General features: G+C 52.7%; 12 protein-coding genes and 1 non-coding gene across 13 annotated transcripts; 7 read left to right on the top strand and 6 right to left on the bottom strand.

Moving 5' to 3' along the window:
- Positions 1–2,917: 2,917 nt before the first annotated feature.
- On the bottom strand, positions 2,918–4,639 carry BO97DRAFT_444340 (AAA family ATPase VPS4). The gene is made up of 4 exons (XM_025698451.1): positions 4,275–4,639; positions 3,762–4,094; positions 3,243–3,693; positions 2,918–3,184 (listed from the first exon to the last, which is right to left on the bottom strand). Exons 1-4 carry the CDS (start codon positions 4,571–4,573, stop codon positions 2,963–2,965), a joined length of 1,305 nt encoding a protein of 434 aa, XP_025550008.1. The 5' UTR covers positions 4,574–4,639; the 3' UTR covers positions 2,918–2,962.
- Positions 4,640–5,096: 457 nt separating this feature from the next.
- Positions 5,097–5,622, top strand: BO97DRAFT_348363 (tubulin-binding prefolding complex subunit YKE2; the record flags this gene model as incomplete). Its single annotated transcript, XM_025691884.1, has 3 exons — positions 5,097–5,157; positions 5,263–5,458; positions 5,523–5,622. 3 exons carry the CDS (start codon positions 5,097–5,099, stop codon positions 5,620–5,622), a joined length of 357 nt encoding a protein of 118 aa, XP_025550007.1.
- Positions 5,623–6,140: 518 nt separating this feature from the next.
- Positions 6,141–8,264, bottom strand: BO97DRAFT_444339 (2,3-bisphosphoglycerate-independent phosphoglycerate mutase). The gene is made up of 5 exons (XM_025698450.1): positions 8,098–8,264; positions 7,944–7,986; positions 7,149–7,886; positions 6,503–7,085; positions 6,141–6,448 (listed from the first exon to the last, which is right to left on the bottom strand). Exons 2-5 carry the CDS (start codon positions 7,972–7,974, stop codon positions 6,238–6,240), a joined length of 1,563 nt encoding a protein of 520 aa, XP_025550006.1. The 5' UTR covers positions 7,975–7,986; positions 8,098–8,264; the 3' UTR covers positions 6,141–6,237.
- A 46-nt stretch (positions 8,265–8,310) lies between these two features.
- BO97DRAFT_114787 (RNA polymerase II mediator complex middle subunit MED9) lies at positions 8,311–9,389 on the top strand. Its single transcript, XM_025689932.1, has one exon. The coding sequence runs from the start codon at positions 8,553–8,555 to the stop codon at positions 9,171–9,173; it is 621 nt and encodes a 206-aa protein (XP_025550005.1). The 5' UTR covers positions 8,311–8,552; the 3' UTR covers positions 9,174–9,389.
- A 1,150-nt stretch (positions 9,390–10,539) lies between these two features.
- BO97DRAFT_393337 (glycine hydroxymethyltransferase SHM2) lies at positions 10,540–12,607 on the top strand. Its single transcript, XM_025693920.1, has 4 exons — positions 10,540–10,708; positions 10,770–10,820; positions 10,889–11,253; positions 11,318–12,607. The coding sequence occupies exons 1-4, from the start codon at positions 10,673–10,675 to the stop codon at positions 12,279–12,281; spliced, it is 1,416 nt and encodes a 471-aa protein (XP_025550004.1). The 5' UTR covers positions 10,540–10,672; the 3' UTR covers positions 12,282–12,607.
- A 92-nt stretch (positions 12,608–12,699) lies between these two features.
- Positions 12,700–14,804, bottom strand: BO97DRAFT_444336 (putative prenylcysteine lyase). Its single transcript, XM_025698449.1, has 2 exons — positions 14,432–14,804; positions 12,700–14,377 (listed from the first exon to the last, which is right to left on the bottom strand). Exons 1-2 carry the CDS (start codon positions 14,589–14,591, stop codon positions 12,774–12,776), a joined length of 1,764 nt encoding a protein of 587 aa, XP_025550003.1. The 5' UTR covers positions 14,592–14,804; the 3' UTR covers positions 12,700–12,773.
- Positions 14,805–14,965: 161 nt separating this feature from the next.
- On the top strand, positions 14,966–16,714 carry BO97DRAFT_371738 (small subunit rRNA maturation protein TSR4). The gene is made up of 2 exons (XM_025692837.1): positions 14,966–15,220; positions 15,294–16,714. Exons 1-2 carry the CDS (start codon positions 15,095–15,097, stop codon positions 16,569–16,571), a joined length of 1,404 nt encoding a protein of 467 aa, XP_025550002.1. The 5' UTR covers positions 14,966–15,094; the 3' UTR covers positions 16,572–16,714.
- A 119-nt stretch (positions 16,715–16,833) lies between these two features.
- Positions 16,834–17,458, top strand: BO97DRAFT_114748 (uncharacterized protein). Its single transcript, XM_025689930.1, has one exon. It carries the CDS (start codon positions 16,957–16,959, stop codon positions 17,359–17,361), a length of 405 nt encoding a protein of 134 aa, XP_025550001.1. The 5' UTR covers positions 16,834–16,956; the 3' UTR covers positions 17,362–17,458.
- Positions 17,459–18,711, bottom strand: BO97DRAFT_114747 (CSN8/PSMD8/EIF3K family protein). Its single transcript, XM_025689929.1, has 2 exons — positions 18,424–18,711; positions 17,459–18,130 (listed from the first exon to the last, which is right to left on the bottom strand). Exons 1-2 carry the CDS (start codon positions 18,591–18,593, stop codon positions 17,557–17,559), a joined length of 744 nt encoding a protein of 247 aa, XP_025550000.1. The 5' UTR covers positions 18,594–18,711; the 3' UTR covers positions 17,459–17,556.
- BO97DRAFT_114756 (uncharacterized protein) lies at positions 18,518–19,035 on the top strand. Its single transcript, XM_025689931.1, has one exon. It carries the CDS (start codon positions 18,671–18,673, stop codon positions 18,938–18,940), a length of 270 nt encoding a protein of 89 aa, XP_025549999.1. The 5' UTR covers positions 18,518–18,670; the 3' UTR covers positions 18,941–19,035.
- Positions 18,991–19,081, bottom strand: BO97DRAFT_t183. Its single transcript has one exon. It is a non-coding gene; the product is annotated as a tRNA-Leu (tRNA).
- Positions 19,082–19,628: 547 nt separating this feature from the next.
- On the top strand, positions 19,629–20,879 carry BO97DRAFT_406624 (sterol desaturase family protein). Its single transcript, XM_025695449.1, has 3 exons — positions 19,629–20,029; positions 20,106–20,611; positions 20,676–20,879. Exons 1-3 carry the CDS (start codon positions 19,800–19,802, stop codon positions 20,843–20,845), a joined length of 906 nt encoding a protein of 301 aa, XP_025549998.1. The 5' UTR covers positions 19,629–19,799; the 3' UTR covers positions 20,846–20,879.
- Positions 20,880–20,991: 112 nt separating this feature from the next.
- BO97DRAFT_393324 (uncharacterized protein) lies at positions 20,992–23,161 on the bottom strand (the record flags this gene model as incomplete). The annotated part of the gene is made up of 5 exons (XM_025693919.1): positions 23,005–23,161; positions 22,898–22,952; positions 21,701–22,834; positions 21,362–21,648; positions 20,992–21,302 (listed from the first exon to the last, which is right to left on the bottom strand). The coding sequence occupies exons 1-5, from the start codon at positions 23,072–23,074 to the stop codon at positions 20,992–20,994; spliced, it is 1,857 nt and encodes a 618-aa protein (XP_025549997.1). The 5' UTR covers positions 23,075–23,161.
- Between the last annotated feature and the right edge of the window lie 74 nt (positions 23,162–23,235).

The raw sequence follows: 23,235 nt of genomic DNA, 5'->3' as shown, positions 1-23,235 counted from the left end.
TTGAGAAGCTTGAGCAACTGGAGCACACTCTGTCCGGCAAGGAGATGAAGCTTCAAGAAGTCATCGACAGCGAGAAGACGCGACACTTCAATTCGGAGGCTGTTCTGAGTCGACAGGTCAAGGAATTGAACGATGACTTGACATCGAAGCGAGAGATCATTGACGAACAGAGAAATGAGCTTATGTCTGCCAGGGAAGATCTGAGACTTGCACGACGCGCAGAGACAACCTTGAAAGAAAAGGTTCAAGCGTTGGAGGACGAAATCGTGGTCCTGCAAGCAAACTTGGAAGAACAGGAATATACCAAAGGTCGCACACAGAAAGGAGCTTTCGATCAAGATAGTCAACTGCAGAAGCTTATCACGGAGAAGCAAAGGCTTCGAGATCAGCTTGCCAATGCTCATGTAGAATTACATGATGTGCGTGCTTCGGTTGCTGAGATTGAGGCCGAACGTGATGAGCTTCAGAGCCAACTCGATCAAATGCAAAACCAGGCTGACACGACACGCTTTGACAAAGAAAAGATCGAGCTTCGAAAGTCCACTTTGCGTCTCGAAGGCGAGCTCAAAAGGCTCAAAGAAGACAGATCGTCTCTACTTGAGGCGAAGGAGACACTGGAGAAGCAACTCAGCACTGAAGTTGAGCGTGCAACGCTGGAAGAGAACCGTCTTTCATCTGAAATTGACCAACTTCAAGATAAACTCCACACGACATCTGGTGGCAGAGAACGTGAACTTGCTCTTGCCAAAAGCAAGGTACAACGCTACGAGAGACGTATCCAGGAACTGGAAACACTTCTCCAGGAGCACCCGCCATCCGAGCCTGAGCATTCAACCGCCAACGCAGACCTGTCGATGCTTCGTCATGGCCTTGATGAAGCACGGAAGCGCGAGAAGATCCTTCTCCAACGGGAGGCTGAGCAGAAGTCGTCTGTGCGCGCCTACAAGGCACGAATTGCCGAGCTCGAGAGGGAACTTCATGAGTCCTTGATGAAGAAGTTCGAAACTCAATCACCCTCGTCTTCTCCCTCAAACAAGCTCCATGACGAACTCCGCAGCATGCGGAAGCAATTGTCCGAAGCACACCGAACACTAAGAGAAGTGAAGCAGAAGAACCGCGACCTCGAGCGGGCAGTAATGAGAGAAGAAGACCAGCGTGACCTCCACGAACTACTCAAGTCATCCACTCTCGAGGCTGAGTCTCTCGCCCTCAAGGTATCGGAGCGTGACTCCCGCCTGAACGAGCTCAAAACCCAAATGCGCCGAATCCGCGACGAGCGGTCATTCTGCGCGCGTAAAGCCGAGACATCTCTCAAGGAACTCGAGGCTCTGCAGGATCGTTACGACCAGCTTGTCGAGAAGCTGGGAACCAGGACCGACAGCAAGACCCGGCACGATAAGGAGATTCTTGGTCTTGGCAAAGAAATCATCTGGCTCCGTGCTCGTCTGAAGCGAGAGGAGAAGTTCCGTCGCGATTTGGCTTGGAGTAAGGGGTTGATGGAGCTGGGCGAGCGCGTCCGGGTTGCATGGTTCGTATACACTTTTCACATATCCACGCTTTTCCGAACTCTGCAAATAACTAACTTGGTGATCTTCTTCATTTTAGCAACGAAGCCGACCTCCGCATGATCTCCGACATGGGCGTCAAACCCCGGGACCGCACCGCCCTTCGAACCCCCCAGGCGAAGCTCAAGACCGCCATCTCCATGGTCAAGGCCATCGTGCGCATGCAACGCATGAGCCAAGAATGGAAGAAGACAAAGAAGATCGGCGAAGGATTGCGACGGGCTAAGAACGATGTCATGAAGCGAAGGGAGTCTTCAAACAGATACTGAAGACAGGCTAGCTAGCCCGCTCGCTCGCTCGCTACCTTCCGGTAGAATCTTTGCATAGAACCCTTTTTGTTTCTTGTCTTTTGCTTAGCTCGCACCTGGGTCTTCTGGCGTAGCTCTTGTTGTCTCACCGCTCGTTCAAGCGTTTTGTTGCTTCACACTTCGTTTCTCATGTTCTCTCTGCCTTGACGTTCACCTTGCTTTTGCTGAACTCCCCAATTTTGGCACCTTTGATGATGAATAGATTCCCCGACGTGTTTAATCTCATGAAGTTTTTGTGGTCCCCTCCTGGCGTTTATTGCCCTTTACGCGCTTTTTACTCCTTCTTTTGCCATAGGATGGATGAATAGGTGTTGACAAACTGGTTGGTGTTTTGATCGAGTACATGGACTGCATTACATTTACCTCACTTAGACTGTACCGAGCTGTTGGTTGGTGCGTGCTTTAGCTCGGAACATCCTCCTCCAGCCTAATGCATATATGTCCGTACTGATTTGTTCGTTATGGGCTGGATTTCGACTGACTTCTGACTCTATTCGCTTCTGGAAATAACAAAGGTTAGAATTAAAAATCTGAGTATCCATGAGAAATGCTAGATAAAATGCTTTCTTGATATTTGAAACCATTAGTGGAAAGGAAACAATGGGAGGTATGCTTTTAGAGGCATCCAAGGAGAAGGAAGGGATATGATAGATCGTAGACAATAGAGTTTAGCTCGAATCGAAGTAACAGCATCAGGGTAACGCCTCGCCTTGCCACATGTTTCAGATCAGAAAAGTGAAAAACAACAGAAAAGAGCTCCTAACACCGAGGTCATGGTGAGAAGGGTCGCAGGATTTGCAGAGTGACATCATCGAAGGGCACAGATAGGGCAGAAAAACAGGTAGTGGAAAGTGTATGTATAGAAAACAAATAGCGAGCAAACAAAGCACGGGTCATTCCTTTCGTTCATCCAACTCGGGTCAGTAGAATAGATCAGAGGTTCAAATCAGCGTTTCAGTTGCAAAGCCAACGAAGAAGGGCAAGCTCATGTAAGCTTGACTCTATAGTGGGATCATGGTTTAGGAGAAATATAAAGGGAGATGTGGGGGGGGGGGGGTTTAAAGGCGGAAAGCATGAAAACATAACAGCTTATGCGCCCTCGCTGCCGAATTCTTGCGTCCATTCGGAGTTTCTTTGGAGATCCTCTTGGCTGACGGTTGGTCTGGAGTTGCGGACAGCCTTGATGAAGTCTTTGAGGACAAGTGGGGGTTCCAAGAGCTTCTCTGCGTCTACGCTTGTCCATGACATTTCGATGGCGCCCTGGTCGCCGGGCGAGCACGGGGTCAGCTTCTCCGCGCCGTCGAGGATGACCTAATTGCGATTTAGTCGGGCGCGTTCGATATGATAGATGTAGGGGGGAGGAAGTTACCTTCTTGTAGTGTGTCGCGGTTTGGATTTTTCGGATGGGTTGCATCAGCGCATCTTGTACGGCAATACTGATATCACTGCCCGAGTAGCCCTCGCTCATCTCAGCCAAGGTCCGATAATCGGCCTGCGTCATCTCACACGGCGTGGAGCCGACGGCCAGCATGAACATCTTCATACGGGCGTTGATATCGGGAAGACTGATATGCACTCGCCGTTGGAAACGACGACGGATGGCAGCATCCAGTTGCCAGGGAATGTTGGTTGCGCCTAGGATCAGGACACCCCTGGAATCCTTTCCGACACCGTCCATCTGCACGAGCAATTCGGTCTTGATACGGCGAGACGCCTCGGACTCGCCCTCTCCACGAGGACCGCAGAGGGCATCGACTTCGTCAATGAAGATAATGGCGGGCTTGTTCTCTCGGGCCATGTTGAACAACTGCTTCACGAGTCTGCAAGAGAAGAAGCACAGTTAGCCTCCAGATCTTGAACCGTCGACAATTGGGGAGCGCATCCATACCGTTCACTCTCACCCATCCACTTGGACACCAAGTCACTACTGCTGACACTGAAGAAGGTACTGTTCGCCTCCGTCGCAACCGCCTTGGCAAGATACGATTTACCCGTACCAGGTGGCCCATACAGCAAGATACCCTTCCACGGTTGTCTCTTCCCTGTAAACAAATGCGGAAATTTGATCGGCAAGATGACCGCCTCCTTCAATGCCTCCTTCGCGCTCTCGAGACCCGCGACATCCTCCCACTTGACGTTCGGCTTATCCGACAAGATCGCTCCGGCCAGAGCGGACCGCAACTTCTTCGCATCGGCGTCCTCACCATCGTCATCTTCTTTCCTATACAAAGAGAGCAAACGAGTGTCAGTACCAATCCAGCAACAGAAACAGCAAGCTACAAACTAGTAAAAGGCAGAGCGAGCGAGCGAGCGAGAGTGTGTATGTGTACAACTCCGCCCGTCCCTCTCCCGACCACCCCTTCTCTCCCAGTACAGCGGGTTTAGGGGGGAAAAAACATACCCTCCCTTCCCACTCCCCTGCGCCACTTTCCCATTGGCGCCCACCGCACTCGGCTTCTTGCGACCCTCCTGCGAGGCGAGATGGTTCTTGAGTTTCTCGGCCCGGTCCATATATTCGCCGGTCTTTGCGCGGATCATCTCCTTGGAGCGGGGGTTCTTCTCCCATTTCAGGGCCAGCATGAACAGCTCCAGTGCGGAGTAGTACAGCTGGTAGGCTTTCTCGTACTCGCCCTCATTGTCGTTCTCGATGGCCTTTTTGACGGTGTCAATTGCCCGGCCGAGGAAGTCGGTGTTGCTCATCGCTGGGAAGATTTGGGGCAAAGTGGAGGGCGCGGGGTTTTTGGGGGAGTGTCGTTTTGTTGTTTGGCGCTACGTAATTGTAGGGATGCTTGGGGAGGGGGGGGGGGATAGACAAGGAACGGAGAGCGAAAGGCGGGGAGAGAGTAGAGCGAGTCGGAGTGAGTGGCTGGTGCGGTTGGTTGCGTTGGCTTCAAATTGATGATTGGAGGGGAGTTCGCATGCGGATCGTTCACGGTAGTAGGAATAGAGAAAAATGTGAAGTGGATTGATTGTTTGTGTTTATCCGCAATCTATCGTGCTGAAGAGAAAACAATCTGAGCAGGAATGAATGAACAAGACAGAGAGAGAGAGTAGAGGTCGAGATGGCAACCACTCCATGACTGGCTTGTTTACCCGTTTTTTGGTTTTCTGCCGCTCCGCCTGGCCCATCAATCATTTTGCCCCTCCGAGCCGCCCGCCCTCAAATTACCTTATCCTCCCTCCCCTCCATATTTCACGAATCAAAGATCAATCGCGTGTAAATATGGCGGACGCTCAGAAGAAGATGCAGGCGCTCTCGGACGAGTTCCAGCAGTTGCAGACGGGTATGTCATGGAGCTCCCTCGTCCACTCCGCCCGCCCTTATGATCTCCCATCGCATCGCGTCATTTGCTTAGAGCTGCTTGCTAACGGACCCCTCACCCACTCAGAACTCGATGGTCTTGTCGATGCGCGCCAGAAGCTCGAGTCCCAGCAACAGGAGAACCTGGGTGTGCAAAAGGAATTCGACTCGCTCGATGATGACTCCAATATCTACAAGCTGGTCGGCCCCGTTCTGTTGAAGCAAGAGAAGACCGAGGCTGTCATGGCTGTCAATGGACGTCTGGAGTTCATTGAAAAGGAAATGTAGGCTTCTTGTTCCCTACACGTGGATCGATCAGAGACGGAGGTTCTAATGAATGTGCTGCAGTAAGCGGATCGAGGGGCAAATCAAGGAGAATCAGGACAAAGCGGATAAGAAGCGTACCGAGGTGAGCTTTGACCGTTGTTGGCGAAGATGTGACAAGTAATCTGATGGGTCGTGCAGATTGTTCAGTTCCAGACACAGATTCAGCAGCAGGCCGCCACCGCTTCTGCTTGATTGGTGATGGGAGATGTATTGGGTTCGATCTAGACGATGGACAGCGTTGATGCTCCCGAAGCATGGCAGGGGAATGTGCTTCAGTTCGACGAAGCCAACTGTACCCGCGATGTCGATGGCCTCGAGATGTCATGGCTGACACCTAAGCAACATAAATAGTTGCATAAGCCGATCTAGCGAGGGGACGAGACAACTGGTAAGGGATACAGTATAGGGTCTTTATCCACCTATTTGTTACGGTCGATGGGAGAAGTATGTGGTTTTAGATACCCTCGCAATGATTTAGTTTTGTGGTTTCTGCCTTCTCACCAATTGATCCATCAGTGGTCCCGTCACCCTGGGGACAGGGACGAGCAATCCATACCGACCGCTCGAAGTAACACTATCGGATCCATTGGGCATTTGTCTAGTCAGAACTAGTCGTTCACAGGTGCAATTTATGACGCTCTACGATTCGCTTGATGCCCCGTGGGCGCTCCATTAATATTCATCGCTTCATAAATAGCCGTATCTAGAAACCTCAAATATACTCTATACGCTAAATCTATGCCTTAACCAAAAGACTGCGTCCGGACATCTCCTCGGGCTGCTCAACGCCCAAAGCAGCCAGGATAGTAGGAGCGACATCACCGAGGACACCGTCCTCCTTCTCAAGGCTCCAGCCCTCGGGGGCGTTGGCCATGATGAAAGGAACCTTGTTGGTAGTGTGGGAGGTCTTAGGGGTACCCTTCTCGTTGAGCATCTCCTCAGCATTACTATAAAAATGATTTAGCTTAATTGTCACGATCATGGTTGCGAGCACAACTCACCCGTGATCAGCGGTGATGAACAAAACGTAACCGTTCTTCTTGCAGGCCTCGTAGATGACACCGATGGCCTTATCAGTGGCAGCAACACCCTGGATGGCAGCGTCATAGACACCGGTGTGGCCGACCATGTCGGGGGGAGCGAAGTTGTTCATGACAAACTCGAAGCTGCCCTCACCAAGGCGCTCAGCCATCTTCTCACCAACCTCCTTGGCGCTCATCTTGGGGTCCAGGTCGTAGGTGGCAACCTTGGGCGAGGGGATCATGTCGCGTACCTCACCCTCGAACTGCTTCTCGATACCGCCGTTGAAGAAGAAGGTGACGTGGGCGTACTTCTCGGTCTCGGCAACGTGGCACTGCTTGAGGTCCTTCTTGCTGAGCCACTCAGCCAGCACATTGCCCATGTGCTGAGGAGGGAAAGCAACGGGGAAGGTGTAGTCGGTCTTGTACTGGGTCATGGTGGTGATGTGGATGTCCTTGGGGTAGGGGAAATCGGCCTTAGGGGAGCGGTCGTAGTCACCCAACAACTGAGTGATCTCACGAACACGGTCGGAGCGGTAGTTGAAGAAGAATAGGGTGTCGTTGTCTATCGCACGTTATCCGTCAGTAAGTCTAAGCGTGTCTCGGAAATGTTGAATAAGGATCTTACCCTGAACGCGTCTGTCCTTGCCACCGACAATGATAGGCTTCAGGAACTCGTCGGTCTCCTTCTTCTCGTAGCGCTCGTTGATGGTCTTGACGGGGTCCTCGCTGTCCTCGCCCTCACCGGTGACAATACCCTTCATGGCGATCTCAACACGGTCCCAGCGCTTATCGCGGTCCATGGCCCAGTAGCGGCCAACAACGGTAGCGATCTCACCGATGCCAATCTCCTTGGTCGAATCAAGCAATTGTTGCATGTACTTGGCAGCGCTCTTGGGGTCGGTATCGCGACCATCACCGAAGAAGTGGATGAAGACTTGGGGGATCTCCATCTCCTTGGCGACCTTCAGCAGACCGACCAGGTGAGTGATGTTGGAGTGGACACCACCGTCCGAGACCAGACCCAACAGGTGCAGACGGCCATTGCCCTCCTTAGCCCGCTTGAAGGAGGCAACAATATTGTCGATCTTGTTGAGCTCACCCTTCTTGAGGGTCTGGTCAATGCGAACGCTGTCCTGCCAGACAACACGACCAGCACCGATGTTCAAGTGGCCCACCTCACTGTTACCCATGAGACCCTCGGGCAATCCGACGGCGAGAGAGGACGCATCCAGCTCGGTGTAACCCTGGGCAGTCTTGGAGTCGGCCTCAGCGAAGCCGGACATGAAGGGCGTCTCTGCGGCGAGGATAGCATCACCATCCTTGCGGGAGTCGGGGCCAGCGACACCCCAGCCATCGATAACGACTGAGCAAGTGTGTTAGATCGAAGGACCGAATAAGGACTTTTTCGATGATGACTTACTCAGCGCGACCTTCTGATCAACCTTGACCATGGTGAAGTAATGCTAAATGAGATCATGCGATTAGCAGAGTCGACGGCGGGGCAGGCAGAGCGTAGCGGGCAATGTATAGTTCCAAGCATTCTGATTGGGGTATAGTTGAGAACAAATACTTACTTCGAATTGAATGATTTGGAAAAGGGAATAAGAATTTGAGTGATGGGAAAGAGAATCAAGAGAGAGGAAGAAAGAGAAGGACGAAAGAGGAAGAGAAGGTGGAGAGAGTAAAAGGCTGGCCGGTGAAAACAATCGCTTGAGGTTGGATGAGGGGGAGGTCCGAGGAGGGGCCCTCCAGCTTTTCCTTTTTCTTCCCGGTGACGCTTTGGGGTTGTTTTTTCCCGACGTCACTTAACTCTTTCTTCATCTTGTTCTCTCTGCCGTTCTCATCCGCCCGCAACAAACCTCCACGGGCGCGTTCCGACTCTTCCCTAAACAATTACCCAGCAACCCGAAAATCAGGGGCCCCATAGTCTGCCGGGCTTGTCCAGTTCCCACTCACTCTCGTCACTCCTCAGATTGCTCACAGGAAAAGACTAAAGCGCCTCTTGCCGTCCCCAATCTCCCTTCCGATCATGGCGTCCAGATCCCCGACGGCCTTCACGCCCTTACCAAAACCGACCTCCGCGCCCGAGACCCCCGTCGTGAAGGACGCTCCCTTTACGCCTCAGGCGGTTCCTTTTCCTTCCCCGCAGACTTTCGACATCATCCCGCCTTTACACGGTCTTCTGCTTCGCCTGCTCGCATCGCCCAGCAATGCTGGCAATGGCGTCAGGGCCGCGGAGGATACCGGTGGAGGCTCGGCTTCCGTCGGACAACTCACCAGCGCTCCTGGTCAGCCTCACTCGCAACCCGGAACTGATAATCACGGCCATCCTGGAGTGTTGGTGACTGTCCCATCCGCAGGACCTGGCCCGGTTTCCGCGTCTGCGGAACTTGCAGCCTTGGGATCGAATGCACCCCCTCCACTTGATATCAAAGACCTTCCGACCGAGGTCAGCTCGATCAAAATTCGAATTCAGAAGGCGCAGGCAGTGGTGGAAAGCTTACCGGATGTTGATCGCTCGGTCGCAGAGCAAGAGATGGAGATCCAAGAGCTCGAAGACCGTATCGCCAAGCTCAAATCAGTCATCTCTGAATTTGGCCGGAGAGCCAGTCCTCGGAGCGTGGGAAGATCAAAGACCACTGAATCTTGAGAGCACGGAGATTTGGATACATGATCAGCAGTGATGGAGTAAGATACCGTGAACCCGGTTATTACCCAGCGGAGCAGGGCGCATTTTCTGAAAGGCGACTGGAATCAGGTATGGCCAGTCTTCCTTGGTCACACCGGAGCATCCAGGTACGGTTCATGTTGATTCTTGGATTGAGTACTATCAGAAGCTGGTATCAGTAGCGGCAACACACTGCAAAGTAGCGCGTTCTTCATGGAGTCCCTGGTTTTCTTCTGAGATGGTCACCTGGCTCAGTGTGCTGTTACTCGATTACCGGTGAGCTATGAAACGGCCCGCATACTCTGCGTGAAGCTGCAAAGATCTCAAGACGATAAGTCGTCATTGCTGTTGTTCAATAATTGCGACAGCTCGAGAGGACATGCCGCTCTGGCCGTCCTGTCCCTTACCTGCATTTTACGTGCTTGGTGACGTGTTCAACCGCTGCGCAATTAGCATGCAATTGGCAGAGCGTGGGTTCAAAAAAATTGCTATCAAGGAACCTTGCAGCTGGAGACTGCTGTCCATGTACGCTGGACAACCCCGCTTCGGCCCCCACGGTCCTCGTTGGGCTATGAGATTGAGAGATGCAAAGCCATAGATTCTATATGGGATTGACCTGCAAGGAAGGACTTCTGAGGTCATCTTGGACCGGTGCCCGACCATGGGGAAATTCAAGAATTCAAGAATTTCTTTTTGCGGTTTACGGGAGGCGGGTATACTCATCAATCTGGGGGGACAATTGATGAAGCTTTCTGATACTTCATGAGTGGTTCTCTCCCCTAACTGTAAGCCTTGTCTGTACGTTTCAAATTCCGATTTCAGTCTTTCTAGGAACATCATACAGTACTATGTAGCTCGATTTCATCATCTGTCAAAACTAGGCTGCTGCTGCTGCTTGCTTGCTTGCTTGCTTGCTCTCAGCTCTGGTGGATATCTGAGACTCTGAGTCAGACCTCGTACGTCGCTTTAACTGGCGGACCTTTTTTCTATTTGGTAAAACAGTTTTTTAGAGTCCAGACAATTTATTCTTTTCGTACTATCGTATTCGAGCACCAATCAGAGGGAAGTGATGCGCAATCATCCCCGGTAACTGAACCAAATCCCAAGGAAGGAGGCAAGCCGATGAATAATAACGGCGACTAACTAAAGGCAATACTAACGGAGTCGGCGGGTTTTCGCAGTACGGCTCCGATGTCGTCCCGGACTTGCGACCGCCTCCGTTTCTTCTTTTCTTTTGCCAACAACAGCGGGGCTGCGATGAGTGGTGGTGAAGAAGGTCCTGAGGCAACTTTTTCCCTTTCCGCCCGCCGCCCCCCCACCCCGCCAATTCCTCTCTCTCTCCCTCTTCCTCTTTTCTACTTCTTCTCTTCCTTCTGCTCTTCCTTCCAACCTCTCTCTTTCTTTCTTTTCTTCCTCATCCTATCATCCCCTTCCTCTCTTCCTCCTTATTCTGCCTATCCTCCATCCTCACATCACACACAATGGCCACCTACGCCCTTTCCCAGTCCCACCGGGAGGTAAGTTATTCCTCAAGTTTCTGGAACGAGTCGACCCCAGATCACTGACTCATCGCTACAGCAAATGGAGAAGTCTCTCGTCGAGACCGACCCTGAGATCGCCCAGATCATGGTACGTCCTGCCTTAGTCTACTATGCATAGCTCATCAACAATGTCAATACTAATATGCAATTCTGCAGGAAAAAGAGATCCAGCGTCAGCGTGAATCCATTGTCCTGATCGCCTCGGAGAACTTCACCTCCCACGCCGTTTTCAATGCTCTTGGTTCTCCCATGTCCAACAAGTACTCCGAGGGTTACCCCGGTGCTCGTTACTATGGTGGCAACCAGCACATTGATGCCATCGAGCTTACTTGCCAGGCTCGTGCCCTCAAGGCTTTCAACCTCGACTCCGAGAAGTGGGGTGTCAACGTTCAGTGCCTCAGTGGTAGCCCTGCCAACCTGCAGGTCTACCAGGCTCTGATGCGCCCCCACGACCGCCTCATGGGTCTCGACCTTCCCCACGGTGGTCACTTGAGTCACGGTTACCAGACTCCCGCTCGCAAGTACGTCTTCATTGTTCTTCAAAACCTTCCATGTGAAACCACTTGCTAACTTTGACTTTTGCAGGATCTCCGCTGTCTCCACCTACTTCGAGACTTTCCCCTACCGTGTCAACCTTGAGACTGGTATCATTGACTACGATACCCTCGAGGCCAACGCCGAGCTCTACCGCCCCAAGATCTTGGTCGCCGGTACCTCCGCCTACTGCCGTCTCATTGACTATGAGCGCATGCGCAAGATTGCCGACAAGGTCGGTGCCTACCTTGTCGTCGACATGGCCCACATCTCCGGTCTGATTGCTGCCGGTGTCATCCCCTCCCCCTTCGAGTACGCCGATGTTGTCACCACCACCACCCACAAGTCTCTCCGTGGTCCCCGTGGTGCCATGATCTTCTTCCGCAAGGGTGTCCGCAGCACCGACGCCAAGACTGGCAAGGACATCATGTACGACCTTGAGGGTCCCATCAACTTCTCCGTCTTCCCTGGTCACCAGGGTGGTCCCCACAACCACACCATCACTGCCCTTGCCGTGGCCCTCAAGCAGGCCGCCTCTCCTGAGTTCAAGCAGTACCAGGAGCAGGTCATCAAGAACGCCAAGGCTCTGGAGAACGAGTTCAAGGCCCTGGGCCACAAGCTCGTCTCTGACGGTACCGACAGCCACATGGTTCTTGTCGACCTCCGCCCCAAGAGCCTCGACGGTGCTCGTGTTGAGGCTGTCCTTGAGCAGATCAACATTGCCTGCAACAAGAACTCCATCCCCGGTGACAAGTCTGCTCTCACCCCCTGTGGTATCCGTATCGGTGCCCCCGCCATGACCACTCGTGGCATGTCCGAGGACGACTTCAAGCGCATTGCCCGCTACATTGATCAGTCCATCAACATCTGCAAGCAGGTCCAAAGCGAGCTGCCCCAGGGCGCCAACAAGCTCAAGGACTTCAAGGCTAAGGTCGCTTCCGAGACCGTGCCCGAGATCCTCGAGCTCCGCAAGGAGATCGCCCAGTGGGCCAGCACCTTCCCCCTCCCCGTCTAAGTGTGATCGCCACCCCGGGGTAGCCTTCAATATGATACCACATCTTTCTTTTTTCAGTTTATTTTTGGTTTTCTAGTTCAACATCTAGCCGGGTGTGTCGTTTTATACAGGGGTTTTATACAGGACTGCTTTTTCAACCTTACGCGGGTCATGGGACATGGATATGCAAGAGCATGTGTGAATGAATCGAAAAACATAAGCACCGGGATAGGGCTTACTTCAACACTTTCTTCAACAGGACCGGAAAAGTTCGTGGTTGAAATCAGAAGGGCTTTAACCGCCTTGATTGGGTTTAGTATCAGATAACTCAACGTTAATAATATATGAAGTTCAACTTCTCTACTTGCTTGCCTTCCGTAGTAATACTCCTAAGCAATAACTGCGCTCTTCCTTCGACACTTACAGTAAAGCATTTCTTATCCCGTCCCGCAGTATAATCTCGTGATCTTTCCCACTCCCACCCCTATTATCTCCAGCTCTGGGTGAATACCCTTACAACTCAACCCTACCATCATCCTCAAACTGCCTAAACCCCATCGACCCAACCATCGATACCGCCTCAGCCTTCTCCCTCTCCTCCTCCCACCCCTTCACCATCAACGCCGCCACATTCTTCCCCATCAACGCACTTGTCTCCATCGTCGAGATAAAACTCTCGATGGCCCCCGTATACCACACATGAGGCGCCAGCTCCACCTCCTCGAACGTCACCCGCGGATACACGAAGGGATACGGCCGCCAGACCTTCTCATGAAACCAGCTGACGTCCTCCCTGGGCAGGTCCTCGATAGATGAATTGGAAGTCCCATGTCCGGACGGTGGGCTCCTCGTTGTCTTGTCTTTCTGGTCTGCGAGCCCAAGGATCGAGCGGATGAAGGCCGCGGTTGGACGCTCGGGGGAGAAGATCTTGTAGACGTAGTGCTGTTGCTGCTCCTGCTGCTGCTCGCCGTCGGCTTCTTCAAGAGGAGAAGGAGGAGTCACGGTGCGGAGGGTGCTGATGCTCCAGAAGTTGGCGGGGCCGACGCCCTTCTCGGCTTTGCCGACGGTGGCATCGAGATCCAGGGGCAAGGTGGTGAGGATCGTTTCTGGGGTGGTGGGGCCGGGGAGGTTGAAATGTTCTGGGGAGAGGCGGTGCGGGGAGGAGAAGAGGGTTACGTGCAGGGTTACGAAGGGGATTTTGTCGGGGGTGGTTTCCAGGGGTCGGGTGGTGGTGAGCTCGGTGAAGTGGTAAGGGGCTGCGATGACGATCTCGTCGTAGTCTTCGACTTGTTCTGCGGAGGGGTTGTTGGGCTTGAATGTTAGGGTTGTTGGATGAGGGGGGGTTTTGTGGGCGTCATCGTCATCTGCGGCCCAGTTGAGCGATGTGACGGTGTGGTTTATGCGCACGTCCGCCCCGGAGGCCTTGAGCATGCCGTCGAAGATCTGCCAGTTGCCGCCTTCAATGGCCATGGCGCCGTCGGTGGCCAGGCAGACCATCGTCTCGAGGCCGTGAATTAGCCCCAGGTTCTGCCCGTAGTTGACGCGTGTGCTGGCTTGGATGATCTCGCGGGAGAAGAAGTCCGAGATGCCGTTGCGTCTGAGGTAGTCCAGCCCGGGGAGGGCGGTTGTGTCGAGGAGCCCGACGGCCTGCGTGGCGAGAGTGAGCGACTGGAATGGGAACATGGGTCCATCGTAGAGTTGCAGGAATTTATTGACGGTGGACTTCATCAAACGATAGGCGTTGACTGGCGCCATCCCGTAGCGCCAGAGCAACTTGGCGAGGTTCCACCAGCTAGAGCTGTCTGTGAACACGAATACCATCTGTTCGCCGTCCCAGATGCCGATGGTATCGTCAGTCTCTTTGGGTCGTGCATAGTCGGCGCTTCGGGCAATCAGACCCAAGTCTCTGGATGCGTTCACGAGGTTGTAGTTGACGCTGACAAAGATAGATGCACCCAGTTCAATCGGATAAATTGGGTTATCGAAGACATTGACCGTGGTGGAGCGGCCACCAATATACGAGGAACGCTCGAAGACAGTGATGTTAATAGGGATATGCTGGGCATCTGCATACTGGCGGAGAGAGTACGCAGTCGATGCTCCGGCGGCTCCGGCTCCTGTCTAACGTGTCAGCCATCAAAGACCTGGTTTACCAGGATTTGTGGTCATACCGATAATCGCCACTTTCTTTGGGGCTATCTCTTGGAGCGAGCTCAATGGCTTCTGTAGAGCGGCATTGCCGCCAGGAATCAAACACGCGAGATACACATAGTATATAAGGTGAGTATACATGAGACAATGGGTGAATAAAGATTTAGGAAGCAGATTCATGATTGCAGTATTCTTAATCGGTCAAAGTAGATGGGCTCCGTGCTTCCACTAGGGACCGGCTCCCTTGAGGTGCTCTGAGAGCAGACAATTAGACACGCTAAGCTACACAACAACAAAGAAGTCAATGGACCATTACAATGAGATGAGAAGCCTGTACTCAAACAGAAGCAATGATGGATGCTGGATGAGAAGAAGGAGAAGAAGGAAAAGAAGGAGAGGGAGACGATGGCAGTCGTAATAATAAGTAGTAGGTAGCTGATGCATCGAGCCAACCCATATGGCACTAAGCCCTATCGGGTATGGTGTATTCTGGGGCTCTATCGCTTATCGCCTTTTCTACTTTTTTCAACTGCCCGAAAAATCACCGCGTTGCTGTTCGGCCTCATACTGTACAAGACACTCAATCGCATTGTGCTTGAAGTCCAGTGCTTTGCCTCTTTGCAGCCGCGCATATCGTTTCTGATCAAATACAAGTTCAATCTAGCCAAGTTGACGTTCTGACCATGGACCCTTACGACAGCGACTCTTCTTTCGACGATGAGGGGGACTTCACCGAGACCGGCGTGCTGCTGGGCTACGCCGCAGACGAGATTGTAGACGACACAATCAGTCACCTTGGAGGGCGTCCGGTACGTACGCTCACTTACAGACCTCTTGAGGCTGCTACAAGATCACGCTTGCTAACCATCATGAACTTCCCAGACCTGGCTCGACGACGCTACCCCGCCCCCCGGCGAATTCGCTAAATGCAAAGTCTGCAACTCGACCATGCTCCTCCTTCTCGAACTGCACGGCGACCTCCCGGATGACTTCCCCGACAACGAAAGACGTCTGTACGTCTTTGCCTGCCCCAGGAAACCCTGCAACCGCAAGCCTGGTAGCATCAGAGCCCTGCGCGCTACCCGTAAGCTGAAGAGCGAACAACCCCGACCTGCTAAGGAGGAAGTCGAGGAGATCCCAACCGAGGCGCCCAAGAAGGAAGAAGAGAAGCCAAAGAACGAGGCCCCCAAACCAGATCTCGGCGCAAGCCTGTTCGGTTCCTCCTCCCTGATCGGCAGTGTCTCCGCCAACGCCAATCCCTTCTCCTCCGGTGGTGCAGGTGCAGGCGCTAGCAACCCATTCTCCAGCAACAGCAACAGCAACAGCAACCCCTTCGCCGCGCCCGCCCCATCTCCAGGTCTAGTCGCAAAACCAACCACCGCAGCACCATCATCCTCAACAACGGCCGCCACCGCCACCGCGGCGAACACACTCTCGGACTCCTTCGCCGACAAAGTCCGGGTCTCCTCCCCACCACCTCCCGCCGCCGCAGCAACATCAAACCCAACCCTAACACCGCCAGAAGAGAACGCAGGCCCTCAGACCCCCTGGCCTGCAGACTCCGACTTCCCAGCGCCGTACTCACAATTCTACCTGGACGCCGAATACGAGACACTCTCGCGGCCCTCGACGCCCACGATCCCAGACAACGTGACGATTGACAACACGGAGGACAACAGCGCTGGCGGTAGCGGCGGCGCGGACCTGAAAGACGCATTCGAGTCGGAGCTCGACAAAGCATTCATGCGCTTCTCGACGCGGCTGGCGCACAACCCGGAGCAGATCCTCCGGTACCAGTTCCGCGGCAACCCGTTGCTGTACTCGCACACGGACGCGATCGGCAAGCGCCTGCACGAGATCCTGGCGCACAAGCCGGCCAACGCGCACGTCGCGACGGCCACGGCCGGCGCCTCCGTCTCCAGCCGTCTCCCGCGCTGCGAGTACTGCGGGAGCGAGCGCGTGTTCGAGTTTCAGCTCGTGCCGCATGCGATCAGCGTGCTTGAGGACGGCTTGGAGGGCGTCGGGCTGGGCGATGCTGGCATGGAGTGGGGTACTATCATGCTGGCCGTGTGCAACCGGGACTGTGGACCGAAGGAAGTGGGCGTCGTGGGTTATCGTGAGGAATGGGCCGGTGTGCAGTGGGAGGAGGCTGCCAAATAGATACATCCATACCTACTTCTGTTGTCCCTCCTCTTTCCCCAGTGAGGGAGAAAAGGGCTTGAGTCCTCTACTACACACACACCTAATGCTCGACCCACGATGTTTGACGTTGATGATGACTACTTATATACACTCTACCATGTTCATAGACACCGCCTCTTGAGCTTTCCAATCAATATCACAAAAGTTTATACATACCTCTACCCAATTTCTTATTATCGTCGGGGGCCAACATCCCGGCTTACAATATACATGATTAACGTAGTAATCTCTTTTCTTTTTCGCTTCTTCTTCCATTCATCTCTACACTCACGGGATATCTTTGGGTTAAGGACTGAATGCTTTGGTTGACACCGTTGCGACGCGGGGGGGAGACATATTCATAATGGATGAGGATGGTGGTGGTCGTGGTGATGATGACGATTATGATAAAAAGCAGCGAAGCAAACTCAGAACGCCAATTTGCGCCAGATTCCTGACTTCCCAACCCGCTTTTCTCCCCTTGTTTCCCGCATGCTGGTCTATCTATCTCTCTCTCTCTCTCTCTCTCTCTCTCTTTCTCTCTCTCTTTCCTCCCAATCCCCTTCCCGGAGTTCGTCATCGACTTGTTTTGAGGGGGTGCTTCATGACTCATACGTCATTGGTTGAAGTTCGGACAAATGCCCTGTCTCTCCTATTCTTTGTTCCCCTCTCTTCTCCCGGATCATTCACATATCAACGGAGGAGAGAAGCGGATAGAAAAGGAGACCTAGAAAATAGGTCAACAGGACTAAAACTGAGAGTCCTGTAACATTTTTCAAGGCAGAAAAAAAGAAATAAGAACAAGTGAAAAAAAGTTATTAGCAAGAATCGGAAGGATGACAAAAATGCGGTTGGACGAGGAAAACGAGAAGGAAGACGCGATGAATGCGGGTTCGGGTTAATCTGAGGGGTAAAACAGATATCCGATTTTGAATCCTCAAGAATTTAATCAGGAACTCTCCGCTCATGCGGCCTGCTCGAACCCTCTGCGGATTACACGACCGAACATATCCACACCGACGCGCTCGCTCTTGACCTCGCTGCGGGCCTCGTTCTCCTTGTTGGTGGGCACCTTGATGACGGCACCGTCGACCTCCCAGCTGCAGACCTCGGCGACGAACTTCTCGAGAGCCTCGCGGCTGCGGAGGTCGAGCCACTGCTCCAAAACCTCGGCGTTGACCTCGCGGAAGGCCTTGCCGACCTCGACGGCGATGCGGATGCGGACCAGCTCCTCGAAGCCGGCGACGTCGGCGACCAAGTCGGCGTACAGGTCGTCCGAGTTCAGGGTGGACCAGAACTGGGCGTACTGGGCGGACTCCAGGAGGGTGGAGAGGCGGGCAAGCTTCTGAACGGACTCAACGAAGTCGGAGGTCTGAGCGGCGGCTTGGGCTTCGGGGTTGGAGGACTGGAAGGGCTGGGTGTGGGCGGGGAGCAACGCAAGGCAGAGGGAGAACGCGGGCGAGGGGAAGACGGTGAGAGCCTTGACGAGGACGTTGGTGACGGTCTCGGGCTGGAGGAGGTGGGGGTTGAACTGGTAGCTGTCGGGGTCCAAGACAATTTGAGAGATCGTATTAGCCATGACATATATCGCCAAAGGAGGAAGGTCGGTGTGGTATGCGACAATAGAAGCTTGAGTGGCTTTTATTTTCAGGAGAAATGAGATCTCGACATGCCCAATAATAGGGTGTCAGGTAATAGGAAACGTGATTGTAAATGAAGTTTTCTTCATCATATAAAAACCATTTATTCTTATTATCCTCGCGTCGGAGCGCTTGGTTCTCGGGAAAGAGGGGGCAGGTGATTGACAGCAGGTTCATGAAAGCGCACTTACAGCTTCAGCAAGGCCAGGTTGGCGTAGCAATCGAAGGTGCGGTCCTCGCACTGCTGGGTGACATAGTCCTGGAATACCGTGGTCGTCTCCGGGTTGTATCTGTCGAGGCCGTTGAGGATGGCATCAATGTTGGCCGGGCGAGTCTCGCACTTGTCGAAGGTGACACCCATTTTGACGAGAGGTTTGAGAGGGGGGGGTTGAGGTGAAATTGGAGGGGAGAAGAGAGGCGGAGTGGAGGAGGATCGAGATGTTGCGAAGTGCGGGATTGATTGAATCTGGCCTGGCTGGTGTGGCTTCCTTTCTGGCCCTTTCGGATTTTGGTGGGTTTTTCGCGCTTGTCTCGCTGTGCGGCATGCTCGGGAGGCACCGGAAACGGATAGTTTACCCGAGGAAGCATATACTCGTCTCAACCAGGACGCTCAATATGAAGCACAGGGTTCATGAGAAGTATGATAAGACATTTGAGGTAGTTCCAAGCAAGAAGAAAAAGAAGAACGACATCCATAAGTGGTTGTAGAAAGGCTTGGTGGGCAAAAACTGCTCCGAGGACAGACAAACAAAAAGATTTGACAAGAGTGGGATTCGAACCCACGCTCTTTCGAACTAGTGTTTCGGAATTTCCTAAAACTAGCGCCTTAGACCACTCGGCCATCTTGCCCTTTGATGTATTAAATTGCGTGGCTAAACAAATAATACTGTTATGCCTATCAAGCCCTTTTCTCAAGGGATGAGCAGATGCGTCGCAATGAGAAGGATATAGACCGACTGATCAATGTAACTATCACCGTGTAACCGCATGGCTTGTCTCTCATATGATAGATTAGGCCGAGGCTACGACTGTTGAAGCCAAGTGGATACATGCAGTCGAGGTACCTCGAATTTCCTAGCCAAATATACATGTGATCGCAGCCTAGTCACTTAACCCCATGAGTTAAGCACCCCCTTTAGTGTTATCATTAATCAAGGATAGTTTGATCCTATGCCGCCAAAACAATGCACATCATTATCACGCCACTACTTCATGGCCCCTGGACCCGAAAGTAAAATGTTGGTAGGCCAGTGGCCTGATTGGAAGAGCCGGCACCCGTAGTAGGGAATTCCCGCGGTAGGGAATCGCCGTGTAGGGATTCACCGAGTGTGGATAGCAAGTAGGTATACCCCGTATTTAAATACAAAGTACCCTGGACCTCTGTATGACCAAACCTGCAGGAGATCTCGTGTTGCTTCAACCTTAATGATATCATCTGCGTCTGCAAGGAACGAGTTTTCCCAAAACAGATCCTGTCCTATAAAGCCCAACATCATCCACCACACCTACCTGGTTTGAGCCAGCCCTAAAACCGCAAAGCGACAACAGCAACCACCCAACCGTCACCATGGACGTCCTTCTTGACATCCTCGACACGTTCGTCTTCGATCGGATCTACGCATCGGTACTTCCGAGTTATGAGATGTACTCCGGCAACGCGACCATGGAGAGCCAGTCGCTCTACAACCAGCACATTGGCCTTTATTATCCGCTGAAACCGTCTCAATATGCCAATGGGAGCCAGTGGAAGCGTGACTACCTCCCCAGACAGGCACTGTCACTATTCTTCCTGATGTGGTACGTCTTCCCCCTTTTGCGGTCAAATCAGAAACCACCCGTCCATGTACTGACCTGGATGGCCACTGCGCAACAGGGTATTCGGCCTCGTCATGTACCTCGTCGGCAGCACAATCCTGTACCACACCGTATTTGACAAGTCCCTGATGAAACACCCACGGATCCTGCACCAGCAGATCCGACAGGAGATCAAGCAGGGTCTCATCGCCATGCCGATCATGTCCATCCTCACCGTGCCGTTCTTCCTGCTCGAGATCCGCGGATGGTCCAAGCTGTACGACTTCTCAAGCCAGGAGCCCTTCCCCGGATACTCCTATCTCCAGTACCCACTTTTCATCTTCTTCACAGACACCGGCGTCTACTGGATCCACCGATGGGAGCACCACCCGGCCATCTACCGGTTCCTGCACAAGAAGCACCACAAGTGGATCGTGCCGACCCCGTACGCCAGCTATGCGTTCAACCCCGTGGACGGCTGGGCCCAGAGCCTGCCCTACCACATTTTCCCGTTGCTGTTCCCGCTGCAGAAGTGGGCGTATATCGGGCTGTTCGTCTTCGTCACCATGTGGACCCTTGCTATCCGTATGTGTTTCTTCCCCCTTTAGGTGTGAAATGTCACAGAATAGGTCGCTAATAGCTCGAATAGACGACGCTGAATGCCTTTCTCGGTCTGCAGTAATCAACGGACCCGAGTGTCATACGCTGCACCATCTGTACTTCAACTACAATTATGGTCAATTCACCACGTTCTGGGACCGATTGGGCGGCACATATCGCAAAGCCAAGGGCGACGAGTTGAAGCACAAGGGCGAGTAAGATGGGGGAGATTGGATGACTGGTCTGGAACTGGAGCATAAAGGCTAGGGCTGCCAAGGCGTTTCCGGCTGGATAATACGTGGCTTGATTGTATGATGTACTGTACATAACTGTATGATATGAGTAATTATTAATATGGGCAACCGCTATGGTGTCCTTTCTTCCGTCGCAACGTTCTGGATGAACTCGTTCAGCTTGCCCAAGTCGTCAGTAGCCGCGGTGTCTAAGTAGCCCAGACTCTTGTCGCGACCACCGGTGCGGTCAAGCGTGGCGTTCAGTAGCCACCAAAGCTCTTCCGCATGTTTGGGGTAGCCGAGGCTTTGTGTCTTCTCCTTGTCGGCAATATCGCCGATAGAATCCCAGATTCGTTTCCAATTGTCGGCAGCAAGCTTGATAGCGTTGGGAGATATCCATCCAAGCAGGCCAGTTCTCGCTTGAAATGCCAAGGAGTGCATTGCTAAACTCAACTCTTAGCAAGACAATCAGATCATAGTGTTTATCCTGGCATCTACATACCGTACATCAGCATCAGGAAATGCTCCGCCGCGAGTGACCGACTCCACGTTATCAAGTCGCCAATGTCCGTATCAAGCAAACGAGTGATAAATTGCCGCAAAGATGGAAGTGGCGGGCGTGTCATGCCAGCCGAGGAAACAATTTTATTGAATGCAGACGTGCTTTCAGCCTCGAACAGCGCAGAGTCCCACGGGAAGTCACAGTCCATCTCAAAGATTGACAATGCGGGATGGTTGTTGAAGCACACCGTAAGGAATCCATCCGCGAGGAAAGCCCAACAGGATACTCTGAAAATTCTCAATGAAATGACTTCGATAATGGCCAATGGCGACTACATACCGTACAAGAACTTCTTCTGCAATGAGTTGTCTCCAAGTAGGCTCATCAGAGACCTGAGGAGTCATACTTCGCTTGAATTGAAAGATACCCAGTGATCGTATCGTAGAGATGACGCAGGGATGTCTCATGATTCGGATACGTCGTCTTGTCTGCATTCCTCCCTGTCCGAACTGAAGCATCTCAATAATCAGAGCTGCCTGCACGACTTCCAGCTCTGGAAAGAATTGGGAAGGATGATTGTCACTGAGTGATGGCGTCGACAGATTCGCCATGCGCCGAAAGATGTACTCCTCAGCTACATCAAGCAGCCCGAGTGGCAGCACAGTCCCATCATGAGAAGTTGCATATGTTGCACCGGCAAGAAAGATCGATATGAGAAGGAAATTTGACACATTTCCTGGGTCGAATGTAGGGAAATGGACAATTGGCAAATGCCAGTGGAGAGATTGGAAGTAAGCAGAGATAAAAATCGAAAGATTAGGGGCCGTAAACAGTGGAACCAGATCGGATATATCAAGTCGCTTCTGGTGGCTTTCACTTTCAAAGCCCATGGAGTTTGACGTTTCCACTAAGTCTGCCATTAGGTCGTTGAGTTGCTTTGCAAGCCGGGAAGACAACGCCCCTTCAGACATGAAATCCATGGGATGATGTTGCCCAAGTGGAAAAGGGGGTTGAAAGAACATATCCACAGGTGCAAAAGAGTTCATGAATGACTGCATGGCGTAGAAAGGGCTGAGTGCATCTTCGAGGTTAAGGTTGAGGGCATCCAGGTTCCTTTTGGTGGAGCATCTTGCTGTCTCTGCGATTGCAAGCTTATCCTTCACCACGGATGGGTCTGTGAAGTGGGACAGGAAGAAGAAGGGCCTCTTGTTCGTGAGAGACGTGTGCGAGGGCGTCGGTGAGAGCGGCGCTGGTGTCAAGCACGGAGTGTCTGTAGGCGAAGACGCCTCACTTCCGAAAGAGCATTGTCGTCCCAGAGATTGACAACGTGAACATGGAGACTGCTTGTCACATGCTGTTTTCGCATAGGAGCACTCATCACAGGAGCGTTTTTTTCGGCCCGGTCTGGATGGTGGCGGAGGGGGTCGGTTGTACTTTTTGGCGCATAGCTTACTATGCCTTCGCGCAACCTCCCTAGGCGACGTCAGGAGGAAGTCATCACCATTGGTATTATTTAGCATGAATAGAAGCTCTTACTGTTTCAAGAATGCCTTGTTACAGAATGGACATATCGAAGACGAAGCCCCGGTATCTAAGCTTGTCAGCCTGCTTCTACTCTGAGCTGCCTAGCTGGGGGAGCGTACGTGTCGCCTCGTGCCGAAGCAAGTGGCTCTTTCTTTGATATGACTTGTCGCAATGAGAACACTGGAACATGATGCTGTTGCCACTAAGAGCTTAACGTGTCACATAGTCATCAAAGAGATCGATCGAGTGCGCATCATCACCCTGATGAAGAGTTGCAGATTGTTTGTAGAGATTGTAGAAAGGAGACGTCGGATCCAATCCGGGGTTGGAAGGCAGCCGTTGTCAGATTA

The sequence above is a fragment of the Aspergillus homomorphus genome (assembly GCF_003184865.1).
Source record: "Aspergillus homomorphus CBS 101889 unplaced genomic scaffold BO97scaffold_26, whole genome shotgun sequence".
Taxonomy (NCBI): Eukaryota; Fungi; Ascomycota; class Eurotiomycetes; order Eurotiales; family Aspergillaceae; genus Aspergillus; species Aspergillus homomorphus.
The sequence above is the reverse complement of the archived record's forward strand: the minus strand, read 5'-3'. Positions and strand labels throughout refer to the sequence as shown.

Excerpts from the sequence above, each read along its gene's own strand:
- BO97DRAFT_444340 (XM_025698451.1), bottom strand. The coding sequence starts at position 4,573 with ATGAGCAACACCGACTTCCTCGGCCGGGCAATTGACACCGTCAAAAAG. Across the intron at positions 3,694-3,761 it reads TGGATGGGTGAGAGTGAACG|ACTCGTGAAGCAGTTGTTCA; the intron begins GTATGGATGCGC and ends CTTCTCTTGCAG. Across the intron at positions 3,185-3,242 it reads CCGCGACACACTACAAGAAG|GTCATCCTCGACGGCGCGGA; the intron begins GTAACTTCCTCC and ends AATCGCAATTAG.
- BO97DRAFT_444339 (XM_025698450.1), bottom strand. The coding sequence starts at position 7,974 with ATGGTCAAGGTTGATCAGAAGGTCGCGCTGA. Across the intron at positions 7,887-7,943 it reads TGATCAGAAGGTCGCGCTGA|TCGTTATCGATGGCTGGGGT; the intron begins GTAAGTCATCAT and ends ACACTTGCTCAG. Across the intron at positions 6,449-6,502 it reads TTCATCACCGCTGATCACGG|TAATGCTGAGGAGATGCTCA; the intron begins GTGAGTTGTGCT and ends TCATTTTTATAG.
- BO97DRAFT_114787 (XM_025689932.1), top strand. The coding sequence starts at position 8,553 with ATGGCGTCCAGATCCCCGACGGCCTTCACGCCCTTACCAAAACCGACC.
- BO97DRAFT_393337 (XM_025693920.1), top strand. The coding sequence starts at position 10,673 with ATGGCCACCTACGCCCTTTCCCAGTCCCACCGGGAG. Across the intron at positions 10,709-10,769 it reads TTTCCCAGTCCCACCGGGAG|CAAATGGAGAAGTCTCTCGT; the intron begins GTAAGTTATTCC and ends TCATCGCTACAG. Across the intron at positions 11,254-11,317 it reads TACCAGACTCCCGCTCGCAA|GATCTCCGCTGTCTCCACCT; the intron begins GTACGTCTTCAT and ends TGACTTTTGCAG.
- BO97DRAFT_444336 (XM_025698449.1), bottom strand. The coding sequence starts at position 14,591 with ATGAATCTGCTTCCTAAATCTTTATTCACCCATTGTCTCATGTATACT. Across the intron at positions 14,378-14,431 it reads AAAGAAAGTGGCGATTATCG|GAGCCGGAGCCGCCGGAGCA; the intron begins GTATGACCACAA and ends CACGTTAGACAG.
- BO97DRAFT_371738 (XM_025692837.1), top strand. The coding sequence starts at position 15,095 with ATGGACCCTTACGACAGCGACTCTTCTTTCGACGATGAGGGGGACTTC. Across the intron at positions 15,221-15,293 it reads GTCACCTTGGAGGGCGTCCG|ACCTGGCTCGACGACGCTAC; the intron begins GTACGTACGCTC and ends TGAACTTCCCAG.
- BO97DRAFT_114748 (XM_025689930.1), top strand. The coding sequence starts at position 16,957 with ATGGATGAGGATGGTGGTGGTCGTGGTGATGATGACGATTATGATAAA.
- BO97DRAFT_114747 (XM_025689929.1), bottom strand. The coding sequence starts at position 18,593 with ATGGGTGTCACCTTCGACAAGTGCGAGACTCGCCCGGCCAACATTGAT. Across the intron at positions 18,131-18,423 it reads AACCTGGCCTTGCTGAAGCT|CTACCAGTTCAACCCCCACC; the intron begins GTAAGTGCGCTT and ends GGACCCCGACAG.
- BO97DRAFT_114756 (XM_025689931.1), top strand. The coding sequence starts at position 18,671 with ATGTTGCGAAGTGCGGGATTGATTGAATCTGGCCTGGCTGGTGTGGCT.
- BO97DRAFT_406624 (XM_025695449.1), top strand. The coding sequence starts at position 19,800 with ATGGACGTCCTTCTTGACATCCTCGACACGTTCGTCTTCGATCGGATC. Across the intron at positions 20,030-20,105 it reads TCACTATTCTTCCTGATGTG|GGTATTCGGCCTCGTCATGT; the intron begins GTACGTCTTCCC and ends ACTGCGCAACAG. Across the intron at positions 20,612-20,675 it reads CATGTGGACCCTTGCTATCC|ACGACGCTGAATGCCTTTCT; the intron begins GTATGTGTTTCT and ends TAGCTCGAATAG.